Genomic DNA, 19,604 nt, shown 5'->3' on the forward strand with positions numbered 1-19,604 from the left:
CAAATTATGCTGGGAAAACTAGATATCCACATCCAGAGAATGAAGGTGGATTTTTACCTCACACCATATTCAAAATGGCTCAAAATTGGATCAGACCTAAATGTACAAACTAAAACTATAAAACTCTTACAAGAAAACACAGGAATAAATCTTTGTGAATTCACACAACAAAAACACAGGTGACAAAAGAAAAAGAAATATATTGGACTTCACATTTTAAAACATTGTGCTTCAAAGGACACCCACAAGACCATGAAAAGATAATTCACAGAATGGGAGAAAGTACTTACAAATATACACCTGATACAGGGTTTAAACCCAGAATATATAAAGAACTCTTACAATGCCACAATAAAATAATAATAATAATAATAATAACTCAGTTTTTTAAAGGGCAAAGAATTTAAATAGGTAATTCTCTAAAGAAAATATATAAGGGGTCAATAATCACAAAGATGCTCAAGATCAGTAGTCAGTGGGAAAACCAAAATCACTGTGAGCTAACCCTTCACACCCACTAAGAATCAGGACAGACAATACAAATTTTGTTGAGTGTGTGGGATCCTCATACATGGTTGACGGGAATATAAAAAGCAATACAATCACTTTGGAAAATGGTATAAAATTTTCTCAGTAGGTTAAACATATACTTACCACACAACCCAACAACTCTACTCAGAGGCATATATGCAAGAGAATAAAATCCTATGTGTACACACACACACACACACAAAACTGTACACAAATATTCACAGTTGCATTATTCATAATAGCTAAAAAGTAGAAACAACCCAAAGGCCCAACTGATGATGGATAAACAAAATACCATGTATTGCTACAATGGAATATTGTTTAACCATAAAAAGGAACGAATAACTAGCCGGGCATGGTGGCACATACCTGTAATCCTAGAGGCTGAGGCAGGAGGATCAAGAGTTCAAAGCCAGTCTCAGCAATAGCAAGGCGCTGAGCGATTCAGTGAGACCCTGCCTCTAGATAAAATACAAAATAGGGCTGGGAATGTGGCCCAGTGGTTGAGCACCCCTGAGTTCAATATCTGGTACAAAAAAAAAAAAGGACTAAATAACTGAGACATGCTACAACACAGATGAACCTTGGAACGGCTAACCAAAAGAAGCCAGATAACAAAGAACACAGTTGTCCATGCCTATTGGCGTCAAATGTCCAACACAGACAAATCTATAGAGACAGAAAGTTGATCTTGAGTTACCAGGGATGGATTGCAGGTGGGAGTGGAGAAGGTATGGGAATCCTTTAATAGTAATGGTGGAGATGACTAACAACAAATGGATTGTAATGATGGTTATACAACCTGGGAATATATAAAAGCCACGGCATTGTACCCTTGAAGAGGGTGAATTTTATGGTACATATTATACCAAATCAAAACCATCATTAGGAGAGGAAAAGAAAAGAAAAGTTGGAGGGAAAGAAGTTTGAGAAATGCGGTTCCCTATAACATCAAGACGGCAAGGACAGAGTGAGCACTTGCAATTTTATGTTGCCTTGACATTGTTGTTTTTGTTTGTTGTTGTTGTTTTGTTTTTCTGGGGATAGAACCCAGAGGGACTTACCCACTGAACCACCTCCCCAGCCCTTTTTATTTCATTTTGAGACAGGGTCTCCCTAAATTGCTGAGGCTGACTTTGAACTTGTGATCCTCCTACCTCAGCCTCCCGAGTTGCTGTGATTGCAGGTGAGCACCACCACGCCCTGCTCTTGACGACATTTTAAAATAAAAGTTTAACTTTCTCATACCGGAAGTGAAACTCAAGTTACCCTCGACTCGTCCCCACGGGAATGGCCCTCGCTGGTGGCTACGGATAAAAACCCAAAGGCACTTCTACTTTTATTTGCAGTTTGTTTTAAACAGACCACTTAGACATTTGCCAGGACCTGATGTGACCACCTCAGAGTCACAGCATGACCTGTGTGACTGCTTCCTTTAAACCTGCCAATTAAAGATCTCTATAGGAAACCAGTTTGGATGATACCCTGGATCCCAAAAGGATCCCGGACCCACCAGTCCCCTGGTTCTCCGTTGGCGCTCAGTGGGCAAAGCACACCAGCTCCCTCCCTCCCCCCAGGATCTGCAAACACGAAAACTCTTAAACTTTCACTTTGTGGTTAGGTTGTTGCAGCTTTTCCTGCAGTGTGACCCCCGATGGCAGGGCCACCTGAGGGACCTCATGCAGGTGATGCAGGTGGTTCCTCTCTGGTGGCTCCTGGGACAGTAGCTCCTGGCTGAGCTGATAATGAAACTCAAAAAGTTTCATTCAACCCAAAGGGAAAAATGGAGACACACCCCCTGACTCCCACCCTCTGCCCACAGCCTGACGTGTGATACCCCGGCTATAAACCTGTGTTGGATTAACCAGGAGCCCCTCACCTAAGCTCTGCCAGGGGGCACAAGGGGCTTTTCGAATGTAAATGACCTGATGATTCAGGATCTTATGACCAGTGAGGGGGGCTGTCCCTCTGTCACCTTTCTCATACCCTTTGTCCCCAGAAGGCTCTCAGGGGCCCTAATGAGGCTTGGAGGGAGGAGCAGGGGTGGGAGGGGCGGGCAAGAGGGAGGCTCCCCTCACAACTTAAAAGGGGCTCTTACCATTTCCTCCCCAGACAGGGGTAGCTGAGACTGGGGCACAGCCTTCCTGTGTGGTTTCAGTCGCCGGAGGAGAGTGTCATGGACCCGGGTGAGTAAACCTCCCTGTGAGACAAAACGGGGAGTAGCACCGGGGTCCCGGACCCCAGGCAGACCTAGTGGCGTCGGGGTGGGGTGGAGGGCATGAGGAGCTGCCGCGAGAAATCAGGAGGTTTGGTGGGCTACTTCCAGAGAATGCCACTCTGGAGTCCCAGGGAGGGTGCACCTGCCCTTTCAGACCCAGGAGAGCAGGCAGCCATTGGGGCCAGGAAGGACCAGGGGGCGGAGGGGGTATCTTTCTAAAATAGCAAGGAATGGAAAACTCAGCAGGGTGGGGCTGGGTGCGTGACCTGGACGGAACCTGTTCTTGTGAGGCCCCCTGAGAACTCAATGCTCTCCCTTCTCCCCTGCTCACTGGGAGTCTGGATCCCTGTGCTGTTGGGTTCTGAGAAGAAGTCCATCACAGGTGACTGTGCGGTGCAAAGCAGGCGTGGTCTGCGGTGCTTTCTCTCTGCTGTGCAATCCACGGGCTTTGTACCAGCAGCTCTGCCACTTGCCTCTTGCAAGTTCAGGGATAAAAATGGAAGAGCTGGTGACACTCAGCTTAAAGAAGCCATAGGCAGCCCTCCAGCACAGCCCCTGTCCCTGATCAAACCCCCCTTACTCCAGCCAGACAGATGCCTCTGGGCTGTAGAAAGCCCTTCTTCTGGTCTAACCTGGGTCTTGACTAGAGAGGATACAAAGGGAGCCCCAAGTGGCTGCTGAGTGGGTCTTCCAGCCCCAGACACCCCAGTTGTCAATCTCAGCTGCAGAGTCAGTGCCGCCTGAAGCAAAGAAGGCCAGGTTCTTAGATGGCTCGCCACACCAGCAAGCGAAGCGGCCTCAAAGCCACAAGAGGTTGGCTTTAAAAAGTGAAGGTTCCTTGGTGCTGTCCTCACACCCTCCCCGCCACACCACAGCCCTTGCCTCCTCTCTGCCTTCCCCGCCCACCCTGAATCCTAGGTCTGGACCCAGCAGACAGCTGTGGAAGGGGTACAGTGGACCCCCCATCCACCGCCTGTGACCTCCAGTATCTTGCATCTCTGCATCCTGGGTGCTTTGGGGATTAAATGGCAAATGTTTGTGGAATGGATGGACGGACGGATGGATGGATGGATGGATGGATGGATGGAATGAATCAAGAACTTCAAGTGGATTTTCAGTTTTGAAAATCTCTTCTAACTTCTCTTCCCAGTCAGCCTGCCCCCTAAACCCACTCCATAGATTCCAAATGTGCGAGCCACAATCCCCGAGCGCCCACACCACCCGCTGGAGATGGCTTCCCTGTGTTGACCACTAAATGTTCGAAAAGCAGCTCCCCTGGAGGAGGAGTCTAAGCTGGCCCTGCTGGTCACTTTCCATAGTGTGAATTCCCCTGCCCTGCTTGACCCCAGGTGGTCAGCCACCTACTTAACACACAGAGGGATGCTCTCACCACTGGCTCCAGAGCATCTAGGAGCATCCCCTACCCTAGGTTTGGGGACACACTAGACCCCTGGGCCTGGACGCAGGAGGGATGGCAGCCCCTGGTCCTGGAGGAAGTGATGTTCTTGCTTCCTCACTCAACTTGAGAGAGAGCCCCAACGGCCAAACCCGTGAAATATGGGTATGAGGAGAGGCCTCTGAGAAGCAGTGCTCATAACGGGCTCTGGGCCGTTGGAAGGGCGGCTGGGCCACAAAGGGTCTGTTTTTCGATATTCGTCTACCCAGGAGGGAGCGAGAGGTAGAGGAGGAGGCACAGTTTCTGTTACACAAAATGAAAACTCCACTTGAAGGCTGAGCCGGACATTTTCGCGGCCTTTTTTTCGCAGTTTGAATGAGCAACCCTTTCACCCTCCCCACTGTCAGAATTCTCAAAAGCAGAGAAAGGGAAATTGACCTACCACAGACTTGTGTGTCACAGCGTGGCCATACGTGGTGGCGAAGGAAGCCGCTAAAGGAATTCAGGGACGATCCCTCAGAGGGGAAAGCTACAGCCTGGGTGGCTATGGAAAAACCTCTGCTCTTTGCCAGGGACTTTCTTTCAGTCAACTCTCACTGATTGAGGGATCCAGGGAAAGCCAGTCAGGTGAGGAGAGAGACATACATGTCAACACACTACTGTAGCAGAGTGAGAGAGAGCATTAGTGGGGATAAGGACGAGAAAAGGAAAGAAGTGTGATCATCGGTCAGGAGGGCATTTAAGTTGGGTTTTGAAGGATGTGGAGGAGTTGTCAAACCAAATGAGGACAGGGCCCAGGATATGGCAGGGACATCCAACTCACTGCCGTCAGAAGCCAATAAGGTAACTAAGGTAGAAGGCATACGATCTAGGAAGGAGAGGGGAGTGGAGTGAACCCAGCACTGCAGGCCTCCCCTAAAGGCATCCACATCAAATGGTTTTAGAGCTCCATGCAGCACACAGAATACCCCGGGTACTCGGGCTCAGGAGTGGTCAACTCTGGCAAATGTCATAAAGGCAAGAAAGAAGCAAATTGAGGGAGATAGGAGAGGAAGGTAAAGGTACCGTTCGACCAATACTTACAACTTTGCGTGGCATCACTGAGAAGTTCGCACTTTATCTTGAGAACAATTGAGGAGCCAGTGAAGATTTTTACTTCTCAATTAGGTGAACTAAGGGACTAGATCTGTGTTTTGGAAAGAGCTGCAGAACCTTCTATCAGAGCTCTGAGAGATTATGGCGAGTAGAAGCAACAGAACAGCCAGGTGTGGTGGCGCACACCTGTGATCCCAGCCACCCAGGAAGGTGAGGCAGAAGGATCAAAAGTTCAAGACCAGCCTCGGCACCTTAATGAGATCCTGTCTCAAAATATTTTAAAAAAAAAAAATGGAAAGGGCTGGGGAGGTAGCTCAGTGGTAGAGCATCCCCGGGTTCAATCCCTAGGACCATTAAAAAAAAAAAAAAAAAATAGAAGCAAGAGAACTGAGTGACCAATGGTCACAGAGAATGGAGGTTGCCTTCATGCTCCACAGAGGGCCACGTACCCAGCAGGCACATGGGGAATATAGCATGATGCAGTGGTGAGAGCCCAAACCTGGCTATGCCATTCACATCTCAGACCCATCTCTGAGAAGGCAGCTGTGTGCCACCAGACAAGTAGCTTAACCTCTCCGGGACTCTGTTTCCTGGAACGTAGAATAAGAATCACAGGGAAAGCCTTACAATATATTGTGAGGGAGAGATACATAAAGACTAGGAGGCAGCCCATCAAAAAAAAAAAAAAAAAAAATGGTTTCCAGAGTCAGAAGGTTCAAAGCCCAGCTCCACTACCAGCCATTCAGGTGACTCTGGGAATGCTACTAATCTTGCTGTACTGTTTCTTCATTGGCAAGTGGGGACGGTAGCGGTGCCAATATCTCAGGGATTTTGCAAGGATGCAATGAGACCTCTCAGGTAGGCGGTTTCATTGGCTAAAGCAGAGAATAGAAGTGACTCCACGACTCAGCCATGTCTCTCCTGTCCCTGCCTGTGTAGAACGGGTCCCCCAGGCCTCCTATCTCCTCTCTAGATCCTTGGGGCTTTCCTGCTTCTGCCCTCCCGCTCCCCCACCCAGGAAAGAACAACTCCAGAGAGGAAAAAGATGGGGAGGCTCTGGGGCCAAATAATGGGCAGCCAGGAGTCCTGGGCAGCCTGGAAGGTCTGGGAAAACTTGGGAATGGGGTAGGAAGGAGCCAGTAATCTTCTCCTCCCAGATGGGAGGTTTCTCAGGATGGGGGCTCCGGTTGGAGTTCTAGGGAAGTTTACACTCATGATGCTCATTACTGGAAATTCAGGAACTCAGAAAACACCCAGCATCTAGGTCAACTGCTCCTCAAGCTCCCCGAGATTTCCAGCGCCATTGGTGCCACCCAAGTTGCTGCCCAAAACCAGTCGCTTTATGACTTTTAACAGACAGGAGTGATCTGACTCGTGGCCGCTGACTGGGTCCCTGGGCCACACACCAGAATTCCCCTAAGTTCCCCTATTAACTTTCCTGAAAATGGTCCATCCTGGACCAACAAGACGCCTGCTTATCCCCCAGGCCCAACACACTTGGAATGTGAAATCACCCAGGTACACGGGCCAGGACCCCCATCCCCTGTCCCCCACCCCCCACCTCCCACCCCGCTCCATAGTAGCAAAAGGAATGGGACAGGGTCCAGGAAAAGGGCAGCCAGAGTAAAACAGAAACAGCACTTGCTCCTTGTATTTCACCTCTTGTGGCTGATCAAAACTTTGAGGTTTCTCGTTCTCGGTGACAGTCAGAGCGGGCTTTCTCTAGAGTAACCGAAAGACTTTGACGTGTTTAAAGAAACCTCGAACGCTGAGCATCAAGATGAGTCAGGGAGGGTAGGCGGTGCACTGGACCCTGGAGAGAGTGTGGTTAGGCGGAGACATGTGGCCTCAAACTCAGGGGTTCCAGAGGTAATTCAGTAAGAAAGGGGAGGGAGACATCAGAGCAGGATGCCACACGGAGACCCATGCCCACCAGGACTGTAGATGCTCAGGCACGAGTGGGGGACAAGGGGACAGTGAGTTCCTATCCCCAGTATTCGAAGATGCAGCTAGGAAGGCATGTCCAAATACATGTGGCTTGACTCCCATGGTAAGCACCAGGAGCTTTATCCTTAGGGTTGGGTAGAGCCCGTGGGAAGACACCATGGTGGTTGGCATCAGAACTATGCTTTAGGGACAGGTGGTGCACACCTCTAATCCCAGAAGTTCTGGAGGCTAAGGCAGGAGGATCGCAGGTTCAAAGCCAGCCTCGGCAACTTAGCAAGACCCTGTCTTAAAATTTAAACAAAAATTAAAGACTGGGTATGTGGCTCAGTGGTTAAGCACCCCTGGGTTCAATCCCTGGTTCAAAAAAAGAACTATGCTTTAGGAACCATGTCTAGCAATAACATGCAGGATACTTTTCTTGAGGTAGGAGGAATATTTTCTTATCTATGTGACCAGATGCCCTTCCTCCCTATCCTAGGAACTCCCAAGCACAGAATCCCCAGCCACAAGCCCTGTGCCTGGAGCCCCTAACTGCAACCTGGGTGTCATGCAGGAGTGCTCCAGCAGGTGGTGCTGTGGCCAAGGACACAGACCCTCGGGCCTTGGGCTGCTTCCCTAACCTCCAGAGGGCCCTCGGTCTCCAGAAGATGCCTGGAGCAGGGTCCCAGGTATTTCGGGTCTCTACTGAGACTGGAGCAGCAAATGCTTACAGATCCTGCCTGAGTATTTACAGGTGCTATCACAGTGACTTTCCTGTGGGTCAGACCCTGGCTGGGAACCGAGAGTCAGGGGACAAGGGGGAATTCCAGGGGTAAAGAAGGCACAGCTGGTGCCTAGGGGGTGTTCCCAGCCTGCTGGCAGGATGACACTGCTACATAAATGGCTCTGTCAACTGTCCTCCCTGCTCAGCCTGCAGGAGGAAATATGCTCTAAGGCTCGGCCACAGGCCAACTGAACAGTTGTCCACAGCATATCCAGGCCCTGTGCATTGAAACCTGGCCTCTCCATCTGCTGCTCAGAAGCAAGGAGCGCCTCCTGACCTCCACAGCAGGTTCCATTTTCCTGCCACCCCCACTCCCATCACCCCACCCCACCCACGGGGGGCGGGTGGAGGGGGGACTGGCACTGCACCCCTCCTACCAAGCGCCTGAGGCATTAGATTAGGGAACAAGTGAAAGAAAATATACACAATTTTAGAAAAAGAAATATAATTACATCATAAAATAGTGCCCCTCCGTCCCCCGGGCGTCCTCTCAGACCCTTGATGCTCCCTCCCTTGGAAGGACAAGCAGGGCATTCATCCATTCATTCTCAGGCACACAATTCCTGCGCTTATACCAGGTAAGAGGAAAGGGATGCCTGCCCCAAAGGCAGACTCAGGGGACCAATAATCAGTGCTAAGTAAATGTCAGTGAATGAAGCAGTGTTAGGGGGCCAGCGGGTCCTTACAGCACTCCCCTACCATGGAAAGGCACGTGAGGTGACCTCGTTCCTCCAGCCTGTCCTGTGAAATCCCCTGTTTCCTCGGCCCACCTGGCCAGGAAACACTTGAGGCTTCATATGAGGCTGCTCACTCAGCTGATACCAAGAAATGCTCCCTGGACCAAAGGACCCTGGCACCGAAGTAGGGCAGGACTGTATGCACTCTCTGGGGGCCTTGCCTCCTCTTCCTGCATCCCACTCACTGGGAGGCGCCACTGAGACTCTGGGGTCAGGCTAAGATGGAGTAAAGGAAGTCCAGAGAACATCTGGGACTCTTGGGGGGAGGGGTTGGGCCCCATCCCCCCAAGACCACCCTGGGGTCTTGAGGGACAGTCAAGTTTCCGGTAAACTCTCCAACTCCAGAAGAAGCCCAGCTGGGCCAGGGTTAGTGGTGGGAAGCGCCTGCCCGTGTTCTAATCCTGGACCTGGGAGTGGAGGAAGGAGAGGTGAGGACGGGGATGCCGGGCAGCAGGCCAGGTGTTCAAAAGCACAATCTGGTTCTGATGTTCTCTTTTGCAAATGCAGAGCCTGGAGCTCAGGACGACGGTTCCCAGCAGCATCTCCCCCTCAGCTGCTTTCTTTAATAACAAAGGGTCGTCCCTGCCAAGCAATAACTTTCTTGCCTTGTCTCCTACAGGGAAACCAATGAAAAACGTGCTGGCCGTGGCTCTCCTTGTCATTTTCCAGGTGAGGTTTCCTACCAGGGGACGCTGTGTTCCCTCCCCAACTCTCCCCTCCCAAGCCAGGAGTGCTGTTGGGGAAGCTGGTCATTTGCTAGAAAGAAATAAAAGGCCCAGACAAAAACCCACCTGCCATTCATTAAGCTGATGACCACCCCCCTCTCCATCTATTGAGCAACCCTCCCCTCCCCCCAAGAGTCCCAGATGTTCTCTGGACTTCCTTTACTCCATCTAAATTAAAATATGGGGTGAAGTAATTGACCACCACCTTTCCTACCCCACCTCCAGTCTCCCCAACCAAGAAACACAGACTGAGCTCTCTCGGAGAGAGAAGAACCGCAAAACTTTCTTCTCCCACTGGTTCTGCACAGGATCCCTGTCCTCACCTGGTTTTGCACATCTGTGCACACAGGGAAGATGCCACGTGTGAGCAGAGAAAAGAAACTTTGGTCTGGTGACCCAGTTACGATTCTATCCCCCTCTCCCTTCAGTCCAAGGCTCCCCTAGAAGCCCCACTCTCATATCATGAAACTGAGAACCATCTGGCCCTGCTGTGAGGTCGGGGAAGAAAGATGGGGCCCAGACAATGTGGGGGAGGGTGGATGGAGCAAGCACCCCACAGGGGCCCGAACTCTGCAGGAGCAAAGATCCCCAACTTGCGGGTTTCCATTCCTCAGTCCCACCAGAAGATGCACCCCATCAAGGGCCAGAGTCAGGAAACTCCTTGAGTTCGTTTCCTCTGTTTGTCAGGGTGGGAGCGCTCTAGGGCTTGGGGAACAGCCGGCTCCTCCGAGGCCACTCTGGAGAGGCCGTGCTTCAGAACTGGGCTCTTCCCCAGGTCTGGTGGCCAGAGGGGAAGATTTCCAGGAGCTCAGGCCAGAGGCAGGCCCCAAGCTGGGCACTGTTCCCAAAACCCCATCCCAAAGGCCCCCCGGAGCTTGGACGGCAGCCCTCAACCTGGCCCCCTTCCCCATCTCTCCTGCCTCCCTCCCTCTGCCCTGTGCTGCTGGCTGGAAGGCTGGGGAGGGGATGGAGACAGCTGTGGCTCATTCTTCTCTTTCTGGGGAGGGGTGCGGGGGGGGGGGGGGTGGTGCGGGAGGAGGCTCAGACAGGCAGGATGTGGTGGGGCTGTGGGCTGCAGAGGCGTCAAGGCTGCAGGGGGGTTGTGGAGCAGGAGGACTGGGTGGGGGAGCACGCTTCACAGAGGCTGTGAGTACTGCCATCCAAAAGGACTGAACCCCCTTAAGCCCAGGGATCCTGGACCTAAGGCCTTGTGTCTTCCTCTGGGTGGGCCAAAGGCAGCCAGCTTCCTCCAGGACCCCCAGGCTGCAGCCACATCAGGAGGACACCATTTCACCCTCCTCCTGTCCTCATCCCTGGACAGTGATGAATGCGGAATGTGGATTGTCATTGAACTGCTAAGAGCCCGGTTCCCTGAGGAAGAACCAGGAGTTTCCTGAGGCCGTTCTTCTAGAGCAGGGCCATCTATCATTGTGCACAGCGGCCCTTGTGCCCCCTCCTTCATTGATAAAAATCACGGCAGGCTGCTGAACCTTCACCCTGTCCTGCAGACAGGCTAAAAAAAGCCCAGAGCAGCTGAGCCCTGCTGATTGGGATCTGTCTGCCGGAAGAGAGAGAGGCAGAGAGGTGGGGGGGAGAGTGGGAGCACAGAGGGAGAGTAGGAGAAGAAAGTCACACTTCCTTCCAGGGGCACAGCTGCCCACGACTCAGCCACAGCTGAGGAGCACTCCCCCGCACGGGGCCCTGTCATCCAGTCCTCGACTCACAGAGCTCAGTGCCCTTGGGCACGCGTTGCCTGAGCTCCTGCCGAGTGCTAGCGGACACCAAGAATCCATAAACGCCTCCAGGTTGCTCACTCACCACTCGGGATCACAGCCGTCTGCCCCAAACCTGGGGCTTCTTGTCCTCTTAACAGGAGTTTTGCCGCCTCCTCACGGCAGGTCCTCCTCAACCTTGACCCCAGGGTGGACTCTTCCCTCGAAATCCGGGGCATTTTAAAGGCCCCCTGGAAAACTCCACCAGGTTCTAACGGAGGCTCCAGAAGAAAGACACACACACACACACACACACACACACACACCAACCTCATGGAGTTTTCAGGGGGCAAAATAAAACTGTAAACATGAAAGGGTCCCAGAACCTGGGCTAGGTACCTCACCACTAGCATGTGCAAGAGATAGGATTCACCTCCATTTCACAGACAGGAAAACTGAGGCTTAGTGAGAGAGAGGAAGTGCCTTTAACCAGTTCGAGCTCATCGGACCCCAAGGCCGCGACTATTTCCAGCCCACTGTTTACACATGTGAGGCTGAGTGTCTCAGAATTGGCAAAATCAGACCCTTGATCCTGATTGCTAGAAATCTAGAATCCTGGGCCCCATCCAGCCCACCAAATTAGGGTATACCTTTGTTTTGGGGTTTGGTTTGGGTTTTGTATCAGGGAGTGAATCCAAGGGCACTCAGGCCACACTGAGCCACGTCCCCAGCTCTTCTTTTTTTTTTTTTTTTTTTATTTTTTTATTTTGAGACAGGCCTCACTACACTGCTTAGGGCTTCACTCAGTTGCTGAGGTTGGCCTTGAACCTGCGATCCTCCTGCCTCAGCGTCCCAAGCCACTGGGATTGCAGGCATGTGCCACCATGCCAGACAGGATATACATTTTAACAAGATCCCCAGGTAACTCATATGCATGTTAAAGTTTGAGATGCAGTGATTTCAAACCAAAGAAGTGCCTGGAGAGTTCAGGGAAAATACAGATTCCTAGGTCCCATCCCCTGAGATGCTGGTTCTCAGTTAAGGTCTGAAAATTTGTGTTTCTATCTCGTTCCAGGAGATGCTGATGACAGTCCACACTTTGAAACCACTGCTCTAAGATAAATCCCAGCCAGATTTGGACCCACCTCGCCAAAACTGAACTGTTTTCCCTTATTTCCTTCCCCACAGGTGTGCTTGTGCCAAGATGAAGTCACAGATGATTACATCGGGGACAACACCACGGTGGACTACACCTTGTACGAGTCTTTGTGCTCCAAGAAAGATGTGCGGAACTTTAAGGCCTGGTTCCTCCCCGCCATGTACTCAGTCATCTGCTTCGTGGGCCTGGTGGGCAATGGGCTGGTGGTGTCCACCTACATCTATTTCAAGCGGCTCAAGACCATGACAGATACCTACCTGCTCAACTTGGCCATGGCAGACATCCTCTTCCTCCTGACCCTTCCCTTTTGGGCCTACAGTGCAGCCAGGTCCTGGATCTTCGGTATCGACTTCTGCAAGTTCATCTTTGGTATCTACAAAATAAGCTTCTTCAGCGGTATGCTGCTGCTGCTTTGTATCAGCATCGACCGCTATGTAGCCATCGTCCAGGCTGTGTGTGCCCACCGCCACCGCGCCCGCGTGCTTCTCATCAGCAAGCTGTCCTGTGTGGGCATCTGGATCCTGGCCACGTTGCTTTCCGTCCCAGAGCTGCTCTACAGCGGCATCCAGAGGAGCAGCAGCGAGCAAGCCTGGCGATGCTCTCTCATCACCGAGCGCGTGGAGGCTTTGATCACCATCCAGGTGGCCCAGATGGTGATTGGCTTCCTGGTGCCCCTGCTGGCCATGAGCTTCTGCTACCTCGTCATCATCCGCACCCTGCTCCAGGCGCGCAACTTCGAGCGCAACAAGGCCATCAAGGTGATCATTGCCGTGGTGGTGGTCTTCATCGTCTTCCAGTTGCCCTACAATGGGGTGATCCTGGCCCAGACGGTGGCCAACTTCAACATCACCAGCAGCACCTGCGAGCTCAGCAAGCAGCTCAACATCGCCTATGATGTCACCTACAGCATGGCCTGCGTCCGGTGCTGCGTCAACCCTTTCCTGTACGCCTTCATTGGTGTCAAGTTCCGCAACGACCTCTTCAAGCTCTTTAAGGACCTGGGCTGCCTCAGCCAGGAGCAGCTCCGACAGTGGTCTTCCTGTCGGCACACGCGGCATACCTCCATGAGCACGGAGGCCGAGACCACCACCACCTTCTCTCCCTAGGCAGCTCCTCTGCCCAGGGGAGAGGGACCTCTCTCAGGGCATAGGGGACAGAGAGCAGATTCAAGACACCCATCCAAAAGCTGCTGAACGAAAAGCAGTTCTGGCCATTGAAGTTAACCTCAGCGTAAAAACCAAGAGTCCCAAGAGACAGCTTGACCCCAACACTAGCTACCTCAACCAAGGCTGCAAATAAAGCTGTCGTCCCCAAACCAGACATCAAAAATCAAAGTGGCGAAACCATCTGCCCCTCGTGAGCAATAGTGAAGGAGACGGGACTGAGGGTGGCAGGGGCTGCTGAGTCCCCTGAATGAATCTTCTTCCCAGCTAGAAAGAAGCCATCCCAGAGACTCAAGGGCAGAGGCCAGGCCTTCCAGAAAACAAGACTCTGTCTCCAAGACCAAGATTTTGGCGAAGCTTCTTAGCCCGGTGAGAAAGGGGACAGGTCAAACCAACTCTGTGAGTCCCCTCCTCCATCTCTCTTTTCCACCGTCAGCAAGGCAACCTCCTAACTGCCCCGAGAGCACGTCTGCCCTTCCCCTGCCGCCAACAGGGAAAGGTGGTGTTCCCTGCAGGCCAGGCCGGCTGCCCCAGCCTGACCAAGCCACTTTCCCAGCCAAGCTCTGCAGCAGCGATGACATAAGGTCAGGTCTCAGCTCCACGAGGATGAGAGGGGCGGACAGAAAGGTTAGAGACCAGAGAGGGTGACAGTGCTGGCTGCCAGATGAAAACTGTCCTGCTCTTCAGTTCATTAAGAGAGCAAGCAAAACTTTGCTTAGAGGAAACGACAGCTTTAAAAGAAAGAGGCTAAACATTCTTTTGTAAATGGCAAATGAGTGTGTTCTTTTGCAATGCCCCACGCCCCACCTGACCGCCCCCATCCCCCTCCTCCCCATCTTCATTTCTCAAAGAGGCTCAGAAACATGAGAACACTGAGCTGCGCTCTGAGCTCATCCAGTGACAGCAGCCCAAGAAGCTGAAAGAGGGTTGAAGGAGGATAAGGACAGGATGTCCATCTTGTGAACGCCCTTCCAGAGAGCAGGAGATGGAACCAAGCCTGTACTGTCACCAGTGAACCAGAGACTCCAATCTGAGTGGAGATTTAGAGGGACCACATTGTTCCAGTAACTTCTCTGCCTGGGAACTATCTTGACCCTCAGCTGGATCTGCGTACTAGTCGGCCTGCCCTGTGCCAGCTCAGCCTGGAACTAGAGCCCTGAGCCTTATCAGGCCCAAAAACTTGTGTTTGGAGGGAGGGCCTTACCCTGGGCTCAGTGGTCACGGAGTCTAGAACGAGGCTGATGAGACAGGCTGGAAGGGACCCTTCGCTGGGTGCTTAAAATCTGGGACCACCCAGGACGTTCCCGACAGGCCACTTGTTGCAATGTTCCTCGGTGGCGTGTGTCTTGATCCACTCTGCATGCAGCGTTAAACTCCAGTCTGGGTCATTGTTAAATAGTAGAAAAGTGTTCCTCACAGTTCTGGAGGCTGGACAAAGGGCCTAAAGGGCACAGCAGGTTCCCTTTAGCTCTTTTATAAGGTCATTAATCCCATTCATGGGGCTCTTATGACCTCCCCCTCACCAGGGCCTCTCCCAGTAATGCCACCCCTTTGAGGTTCCAACACATGGGTGGCGAAAGGACACACATTCAAACCACAGAGGTTTAGATGTCCACTGCACAGAGTGGGAGGGAAGAACAGATGCTGTCCCATGCACAAACCAGGGGTCTATGTCACTGGTACCTTGGGCCCACCCGGAACCCTGACTTCTCCAAACCAAAGAAATCAGTCCAACCTGTGACGTGTAGGGTGTGTGTTAAAGGCCCAGCATGCACATGGCTCTGGGTCCCCGGGGGCATCCGAGGGAGGGTGGAGACCTTGGCATAAAAGGTGAACCCACAGACTTTCCCAAGCGCCTCCATTGGAAATGGAGCCTGCCTGGCAATGACGCCCGTTCTCTGATCTCGTAACCACATGACATTACCCTCCTCCGCAGGACGCATGGGGCTGGGAGGTTTCTAACAGATTTGTCAGGCTGCCTTCAAGCCGGGAACTGGCGCCCTGCAGGAATGAGGCTGGCACAGGGGGCAGTCGGCATGCAGCGGTGTCCGCGGCAACGGCATTAAATATTAAAAGGTGCAGCCGCAACCGAGTGTGCGTGCGATCGTGGGACGAGAAGGCGATGCCATTGTGCACGTGTGTCCCCAAGGGGAACCTGCCCGAGCGTGTGTGGGGGTGTATATCCTAATGAGGTTACAGATGGGAAAACAGCCCTCAGTTCCTGCAGGGAGAATGTAACAAGAGCCGTCACGGAAAAGGAAGCCCGGCCAGCCCCACAAACACGCCACCCCAACTTCAAATACATTTTTCTAGAATAACTGGACGTCTCCAAATATTTACAGAGACAACAAAACCCCCAGCCACGTTAAATCCCCAAACTGCTGTGTCTCAGAACTTCAGACCCCAGCCCCATGTGGGCCCAAACCCCACTCCCTTACCCAGGGCTCTCGTGAGCCTACCTTGTGTTTGGGGGTAACCCCTGAGAAAAAGAAAAGGACCCCCCAGGGGGCCTCTCTCTCTCTCTCTCTCTCTCCCCCACTCTCTTCTTCTGCTTCATACAGCTATCCTGCCTTCCTAGGTTCACAGTCCCCAGGGCCCTTCTGCGGTTTCCTGAAGTTGCCCTTCATTCCAGCCCCTTGTCCCCCTCGCCCTCCCTGGCTACAACCACAGGCCAAGTCCAAGGCATTCCCAGGTCATGGAGCTGCCCTTTCAGCTAGAAGCACCCCGTCTCTCTATCACAGCCTCACAGAGCTGGAAGGGACCTCAAAGTTCGGCAGGGCCAACCCCCATCACTCTCTAGATGGTGAAATTGAGGCCCAGAGGGAGAGGCTGACATTCCAGGACAGATATCACAGCTCAGGGAGATTGCCTAAACTCACTTTGGGAGCTCAAGGGTCTGGCAGGACTGCCGGAGGGTGGGGGGAGCCAAGGCTCTGGAGCCCAGCCAACTTCAAATCTCATCTCTATTGCTCCCCAGCTGTGTGACCTTCAGCTGTTGCTCAACTGCTCTGAGTTTCAGATTTCTCAGCTGCAAAATGGACAAGATTTGGGTAAACATGTAGCACAGTGCCCAGAATGTTGAGCGTGGTGGTGGGGAGCTCGGACTCTTGCAGCCAGACAGTCTGGTTTGAATCCCAGCTGCACTGCTTGGGCTGGTAACTTAGCCCCTCCGTGCCTTGTTTTCCTAATCTGTATAATGGGATTATTAGTAGTATTGACCTCCTAGGGTTGTGATGTGAAATAAATTATTCACATAAATAAAATGTTGTTGGGTGTCACTTAGGAACATTTAAGAAATGGCAGCTTAAAAAAAAAAAAAAAAAAAATGCTGCTAACCTCGAGGTAACCAAGTTCAATCCTTAGCCCAATTTCCAATCTCATACAATTAATGACAATTTTGGGATTAGTAGTCTGGCCTTCCCACCAAGCTATCCAGGTGAGACAAACAAGTTTACCTGAGGTCTACCAGAAGCTCTTGGCAACACTAGACCTTAAACCCAGGTCCCGTCCAGAGCACATCCCACAAGAACTAGTGGCACTAGCTCCAACATTCCTGCACAACTACCTGTGATCTGCCTCTACTTCCTGGCAGGCACCCTTCCTTAAGGAAAACCTCTCTCACCCCCCTTAAATAGTTCCTGTCCTTGCTGTGGAGTCTGAGAAAATGAATGGACTATGGCAGCAGACCCAAAGGAAATCAGGCAACGGATTCCCCACCTGGGGCTGGGGAATGGAACCCAGGGCCTCATGCATGCTGGCAAGCGCTCAACTACCGAGCTACCCCTGATCTTAAGAAAGGAAGCGAGGCTATCTTCCCCAGGACTTAGGTACTTGGTTACATTTCTGTGTTGAGGGGTAAATGGAAGGAAGGAAACAGCCCTTGGAGATGGGTGGGAGCTTAAGCCAAAGGAGATAAGGGAGGGAAGGGATTCTAAGTGGGGACAGGTGGGGCAGGGGTAGGTCTAGGGAATATATGCTGGGACCCCAATGTGGAGAGTGTCTTCAGCGGGTCAGTGGATGTCCCTGTGTACACACATGCATGTGCACATGCTCACACATGCATAATTTCCCCAGGCCTCCCAACCCCGGGGGTGGCGGGGGGAACAGGAGGATACACAGGTGGGCCTGTGGCCTTTTCTGCAGAGAGAAGGGTCAGAAATAGCCAAGTTTCCCAGTCTGAGCCCCTAGAAAGCCTCAGCGGGGGAAGAAATAAGGACCCTCTCCCTCAACTCAAAAAAGCAGCGCTGTCAGGCATCAAAACAATGAACGTCCAGCCCCCACTCCATGGGTGCAGATGCCTGAAGGGCCCCAGCTACCCGGTGGCCATCCCAGAGTGGCTGTGCCAATTCCAGGGCCCAGCCAGAGACTCACACAAGGGCTCTGCCTGCAGAAAAGACTCCTGGCCAGAGCTGCTTAACCAATCCTTGGTCCTGCAGCTGGCCCTGCCCAAATTCAGAAACAAGAGAATGTGAATTCCCCTCGGACTCCTCTCTCTGGGTTGGTGAGTGACCAAATTCAGACATCTCTGTTGTCAAGTCCTTCCTCTCCTGAGGGTGCTTCAGGGATGGCTATAATCTTATTTTGCTCTATTGTCCACAAATCCCAGGGGCTTGGCTGGCAGGACTGTTCTCAGTGTCACACACAGTTTGACCTCCAGGTTCTCAGCTCAGGGTAAATAAGTACCTCCCTGCACAGTCTGGGAGGGGTCAGCCTGGCCAGGTCCTTTCTGGCTCCACTCCCTTGTGAAGCAATAGGTCCTGAGGACAGATGCCCAAGTCCACTAGACTGAGGGCAGGTAAGGCAACTCCCCGCCCTGAAGTCCTCTGGAGCCTATGTCAGAGCCTGCCTAGGACAGTTGAGTTTATATTTGTTCTGGGTAAATATCTGACATTATGACGTTCAGCAGATGCTGCCGATGACATGCCCCCAAACCCTTTCCCGATGTTTCAAAAGAGGTTGGAAATGCGAGCACATTTGTCTTGTGGAGTTTATGCAATAGCACTCGGGTGACCGAAGCAGAAACACGATCACATGCAAAGACTAAGTGGTGCCTTCCTCTTCCCAGGCCTGCAGGGGGTTTTCTGTGGCCTGGCTACTAAGGCCTGTGGTCAAGCCAGGCACTAGGGGGCCACCCTCATGGGAACCAGCTCTGCCTCCCACGCAGCAGCTTGGGCGTCCTCTCCCAAGTTGACTCCTGCACACACCATCTTGCCTGCGCTAGCACCTCTGTCCACCACCCGCCCTGCTCCCGACACTGGTTCAAGGTGGCTCAGCTGCCTGGGGGTGCTCTTGCAAACCTCTGGCCACTGGGGGAAGGAATGGGGAGAATGAAGGTGAATCATGCCTGTTCTGCTCCAAGTTGCTGTCTCCAGCACCCCAGCACACCCGTCAGAGTCAGCCAGTCTGAGCTGACTGTGGACTGCGGGAGCTTATGAGCTTCTATTGCAAGATCAGAAGCTGGGAGGCAGAGGGTGGGGTTCAGTGGAGGGGGTTGCAGGAGTCACAAGGGGCTGGGGGTTGGAGGAGGCTTTCAGAAGTGGAGGGCGATGAACCAGAAAAGGAGACAGGCTGGCATTTACTGAGTACCCGTGAGATGCCAAGGACTACTGGCTACACCTCCTCCCACTGAATTCTTACAAGATCAAGTAAGGAAACCGAGGTTGGACTGTGTCATTTACCCATGGCCACACACTTAGCAACTTTATTAAGATTGTATTCTCAGCTGGGCGTGGTGGCGCACACCTGTGATCCCAGTGACTTGGGAGGCTAAGGCCAAGAATCTCAAACTCTAGGCCAGCCTGGGCCACTGAGCAAGACCCTTAGCAATTTAGGAAGACTGTCTGCAAATAAAAATAAAAATGGCTGGGGACATAGCTCAGTCGAAAAGTGCCCCTGGAATCAATGACCAGTAGGAAAAAAAAAAAAATTGTATTCTGTACTTCATACTGTACTAAGTAAACCTCAGTATCTTATCTCATCCGATCCTCACAACAACCTACTAGAATCCCATTTTACAGATGAGGAAAATGAGACTCAGAGAGGGTAAGTAACTTTCCTAAAGTCACGCAACTAGTAAGTGATAAAGCTACGAAGTGACTTCAACCAGTTCTAGCTGGCCTCCAAAGTCCTTGCTTTTGCCACCTTACCACAATGTTCAA

General features: G+C 52.1%; 1 protein-coding gene across 1 annotated transcript; it reads left to right on the plus strand.

Moving 5' to 3' along the window:
* The first annotated feature begins 2,659 nt into the window (after positions 1–2,659).
* On the plus strand, positions 2,660–16,649 carry Ccr7 (C-C motif chemokine receptor 7). The gene is made up of 3 exons (XM_076870191.1): positions 2,660–2,717; positions 9,307–9,356; positions 12,313–16,649. The coding sequence occupies exons 1-3, from the start codon at positions 2,708–2,710 to the stop codon at positions 13,387–13,389; spliced, it is 1,137 nt and encodes a 378-aa protein (XP_076726306.1). The 5' UTR covers positions 2,660–2,707; the 3' UTR covers positions 13,390–16,649.
* The last annotated feature ends 2,955 nt before the right edge of the window (positions 16,650–19,604 follow it).

The sequence above is a fragment of the Callospermophilus lateralis genome, chromosome 11 (assembly GCF_048772815.1).
Source record: "Callospermophilus lateralis isolate mCalLat2 chromosome 11, mCalLat2.hap1, whole genome shotgun sequence".
NCBI classification, from domain to species: Eukaryota; Metazoa; Chordata; class Mammalia; order Rodentia; family Sciuridae; genus Callospermophilus; species Callospermophilus lateralis.

Bases quoted from the DNA above. Each gene is read 5' to 3' on its own strand.
- Ccr7 (XM_076870191.1), top strand. The intron at 9,357-12,312 runs GTGAGGTTTCCT...CCTTCCCCACAG, and splicing joins CTCTCCTTGTCATTTTCCAG to GTGTGCTTGTGCCAAGATGA.